Source organism: Helobdella robusta (assembly GCF_000326865.2).
Source record: "Helobdella robusta unplaced genomic scaffold HELROscaffold_38, whole genome shotgun sequence".
NCBI lineage: Eukaryota > Metazoa > Annelida > Clitellata > Rhynchobdellida > Glossiphoniidae > Helobdella > Helobdella robusta.
This window is the reverse complement of record NW_008704829.1, coordinates 1,738,804-1,743,800: the sequence shown is the minus strand read 5'-3', so window position 1 is coordinate 1,743,800 and position 4,997 is coordinate 1,738,804. Positions and strand designations below refer to the sequence as shown.

At 34.5% G+C, this 4,997-nt stretch overlaps 1 protein-coding gene across 1 annotated transcript in view; it reads left to right on the top strand.

Moving 5' to 3' along the window:
• Positions 1–4,206: 4,206 nt before the first annotated feature.
• Positions 4,207–4,997, top strand: part of HELRODRAFT_176650 (hypothetical protein) — a gene marked incomplete at both ends in the record, with an annotated part of 1,787 nt that continues 996 nt past the window's right edge. The window contains 2 exons of the mRNA XM_009023969.1: positions 4,207–4,293; positions 4,563–4,963. Coding sequence (XP_009022217.1) covers positions 4,207–4,293; positions 4,563–4,963 — 488 coding nt within the window. The remainder of the gene's footprint in view (positions 4,294–4,562; positions 4,964–4,997) is intronic.

Sequence of the window (4,997 nt, the reverse complement as noted above, 5' to 3'; positions counted from 1 at the left end):
AAAAACTGGAAGTACGAAAGGACGATCAGCCATTGACAAAGTTGAATGTTAAGAGACTTACATAAGAACGCTAGAAATTCTGATATCTAAAAATAAGATATAATTTTGGTAACAAAATATTAAAAAACATTATAATTTCAAGTAAAAATTACTAAACCTTATAAAACTCTTGAAAACCAACAGCAAGCGATCTTTCTAAACAATGGTTCACTCGTCAGCAACTGTAAATAAATATCAAACTATTATGAACAATGTCATATTCCATAACTATATTTCAAACTCATCAAAACAAAACTACAACTTCTTTTCCGAAACAATGGCACATTCTTCAGCAACTATCTTTCAAACACTTCACTCACCTCATGAAACTCCATAAGACTCTATTAAAGCTTAAATTTAAAACTTATCAAACGCAACTCAATACCGCAACCGAATGTTTCTATATTAAATTTAACTATTAAATTATTATAATAAATTAAATTAATATTAAATTAAAAACTAAATTTAAACTAAACTTAAAACAAAATCATAAACAACTAAAACTTGAGCTTTTCAGTCTGTATTTATAGGCTTCTTACCATTCATTCTCATCAGCGTATATGCCAAGTCATTACTTAAATAATGAAAAACTATGAATACATATTTTAAGACCTCCTTTTAACGCTGATTGGTTTGAAACGAAAAATCACGCCATAATGCTGTTAGTTTGTAGGAAGTATACAATTTTTGACAATCCTTCTTTAAAACGTGTTTACAAATTGTAGTTCACTAAAAAATCACGCCACGCTCTACAGTTCAACGCTTTAAATTTGTCAAACTCTTTAAATGGACACAGAGGCTGAATTTCGACACGTTGATATTCCAAATACTTTAGAGACTATGGCAAACTCAGCAACAGTTTGACAACTTGATGACAGCCGCTACTACAGGAAGCTAGAAGATGGATTAAGGTTAGTAAACATTGATTATATTTCGAATAGGTTACACAGGGCGTACCGCGAGGGGGAGATTTCCGACAACACGCTCAGGAAGCTGCTGCCAGACCCGGACTGTAGACCCAGGAGGTTCTACACGCTGCCAAAGATTCACAAGGCCGTGAATAGGTGGCTTAACGTTGGTTGCCCACCTGGCAGACCGATTGTGTCCGACGTGGGTTCGGAGAGCTATAAAATTGCTGAATTTATAGACTCTAACCTTAGGGGATGTTGCAGCGACCTGACCCACGTTCTGATGAACTCGCAGCAACTGGTGGACAAGCTAAGATTCCGCCCGATCGCGTACGAGGATGCCTTCATCACTGGTGACATCGCATCCTTGTATACCAACATCGACCTTAAGAGAGCGATGGCAGTAGTAAGAAGAGAATTGAAGAAGAGGAGGGTTCCCCATCGACCGGACAACTTGATTCTTGATCTGTTAAATTTTACATTGTATAATAGTGATTTTTTATTTAAGGGTATATTTTATTTACAGGTTATGGGGGTGGCTATGGGAAGAGCTTATGCCCCGACCATAGCTAACCTTTATTTAAGGAATTTTGATGAGATTATCACGGGCCGGTTCAGTCCTATTCATTATTATCGTTACCTGGATGACATTTTTTTATGTGTGAATGGTGAGTTTAAATATGATGAATTTTGTAAAAGGGTGAATGAAGTGATGGATAATATTATTATTGAATGTTGTATGAATAGCAGGATTATTGACTACCTTGATATCTCCATTTATAAGTTTTTGATCAACGATAAATTGAGGATGCATACCTGTGTCCATCTGAAGGACACAGACAACCTGGCATTACTGCACCATAATTCCTGCCACCCCAAACATGTGATGAGGGGAATTATTAGGTCGCAATTTATCAGATATTTTAGGTTATGCAGTGAATTTCAATCCTTTTGGTATATGGCACGCATGTTGATGGATGTGTTGATGGATAGAGGGTATGGATATAAAGAGATGAAGAAGATATTAAGGGAGGTAGTTAGGGAGTATGATGTGCATGAGTGGTTTAAGAAATATAACGCGAAGGATAATGGGATGAATGAAGGGACTAATGTTAGTATGAATGACACTTTGGGCATTGGGTTGAACAATATTTATGATGAAGATAGAGGGAAGGAAATGATTATTCCTATCCCTTTCTCGAATGGGCTGAATTCTTTTAAAAGTAAAATTATTGAATTTTTTAAAGTAAATAAAAAGGATACTAGGGTAAGATGTGTCAACACAAGTAAGACTCCCTTGGGTCGTTTGGTATTCCGTGATTAGGGTCTGTGTTCACATATACTATACTGGCCCCAACCCTGACCCTGACCCTAAACCCGGTTTATGGTTTTGATACGGTGACGGGTACAAGGGTGTAGTTGTTGGTAGGGGTGGTTAATATATATTGTAATATTGTTTGGAGGGGAACTGGGACGATAATTGGATTGGTATGTTGTGAGTGATAATCTAGGTGATATGTTGTATGATAGATGGCGTGAATTTGAAATATTTATGGTTTTCTGGAGTAGTTTGAATGTGGTTGTGGATACTACCGTTTGGGTCTATCGAATATTTGAATTATTGGATTAGTTTTCTTTTTTGGTTTTCCGTGAGATGGGTGAGGGATTTTGTGATGGGACTTGTCTGTATGGTTTGATTACGATATGGGGGACGCACCTACCGTTTGGGAATTTTGAATTTTGAATGTTTGATTGGACCGTAGTGTGTTTGGGATTGTGAATGGTGTGTTTGGGTATCGCAGGACAGGGATGATAGGATGATGATATGTACGTTTAATAACTGTTTCTATGGGTTCCGGTGGTGTGGATCCATAAGCTTGGTGTTGTCGTCCTTTGATTATGTTGTTGCTATAAATGTGTTGTTTTTGGGATGTTTGGGCATTGCCTTTCCGGGGTGGTGCTTATCCGGTTTGTCTGAATTCTACTGGGTTTGTGCATTGTTGCGGGTGTTCGGTCGATTTAGTATGTGCGTAATAATTTGGAGATTATTTTTATTTTATAGATAGCGTATTTGTGGGGTTGCCGGTTCTGTTTATTTATTTTCTATTTGTTTATTTATTGGTCTATGTGTTTAATGTACTGGACCTATTGGTGTTTGTATGGATGTTGTAGCATCCCGTTGGGATATATGTCGTTATTGATTGGATTGGATTTTCTTATATATAATTTGGGGGAACGTATTGGAATACATTGTATGATTTTGGGGTACATGATATTTTGTATGGTGTATGGCATAGGTATTTATAATGTTGGGTATATAATTACGTTGGAGTTTTCCCTAATTGTCTCTGGTCAGGTATATGTATGGTATGTCTGAACAAAATAGTTTGTTATATATTTGGGGTTGATTATTTGTAACGAATGGGGTTGATAAACTTGATATGGGCTCAACTTTAATATATTACATTGTTTATTTCATTTCTTTTGGGTAATGCTGTTGTGGATGACGTGTTTTGGATAATTTTTATGCAATTTCTATTGATATGGGGTGTATTGTAAATAGACTGGCGTATTTCTATAATTAAATGGGTTTCACATTATTGTATTACATGGTTTGTTTCATTTCTTATGTATATTTCTACTGTAGATGGCGTATTTTTAGCGTTTATTATAGATTTGGGTATATTATATTATATATGGACTGTTGATCCTATATATTTGGGTGGTAGGAAAAAACATCACCCGGATAAAAGTTCACCTGCTAAAAATGCAGAGAAAAAACATCACCCGGATAAAAAATCACCCGGATAAAAAATCACCCGGATAAAACATCACCCGGATAAAACATCACCTGAATAATACATGACAAAATTTAATATAAAATATAAAACTTTTACAATCGATGACAAGCGTCTCCAATTTATATTCTATTTAAAAATTTAAAAACTTTTTTTAAATAGAATTATTTGCTGCGCACAATAATTTGGTGCACTAATTACCGCCTTGAAGTCGTTTGATTGGCTGTAGGATTTGTCTGCTTTTGTTAAAATAGTCTCAAAAATTTGTTTGGTTTTGCAGCAAATGTAGAACTTTGCTATTGAATTTCCCATTGAATTTGTTTAATTTAGACAAGTTTGATGAGTGGGTATTGTAGACATTTCAATAAGCTATCAGATAAATATCATAACTCATTTTTGGCAAAAAAAATGTGTCTGGTTTTGTAATATAGCTCCTCATTTATACTAATTTAACTGTTATCATGGAATTTATTAGAAACAACAAAGGTGGTTTGCAACTTTGCTATAATGGGTACGCCTTCAACAAAAAAAATAACAAAAAAACAACAGTAAGATGGCTATGCAGCAAACATAGTTCATTGAAATGCAATGGATCGGTTGTCACAAACTTAGAAGTGAGTAAATCTTTATTTTATTTAAATTGTAAAAATTACAAATATAAGTTAATTAAACTTAGTAATTAACAATATTAACTACCTTTATTTCAATAAATGTTTTCATATTTTTCTATGTTACAAGATAATAAAGACCTCATAAATAAATGTATTTTATGGTGTTGTTTGTAATGCGTTTTTATCAATATTGTTCTGTTTTGTAGATGAATGCAGTATTAAGTGTCACACCTCATACACATCCATCGAGTGAATCAGAAATTGAAAAACTCAAAGTAATCAACAGGATGAAACAAGCTGCATGTTTAGTGTCAACGTCGAAACCAACACACGTATACGCATCAGAATTGGTCAGCATGAATGAAGATGTCAAAAGAAAATTAACTTCAAAAGACCACATGACAAGGAGACTTAGATATCAAAAAAGAAAACATTTTCCAAAAGAACCTGAATCTGCGACAGATTTGAATATTCCGGACGATTTTAAAACAATTAGTAGCACAAGTGACACGCCGTTCCTCATGTACGATAATGGAATAAATTCAGAAAATCGTTTGATTTTGTATTCATGTTTGAACCAGCTAACGATTCTTTCAACTCATTCAAGGTATATAACTACCGATATAACTATATGTTGCTAG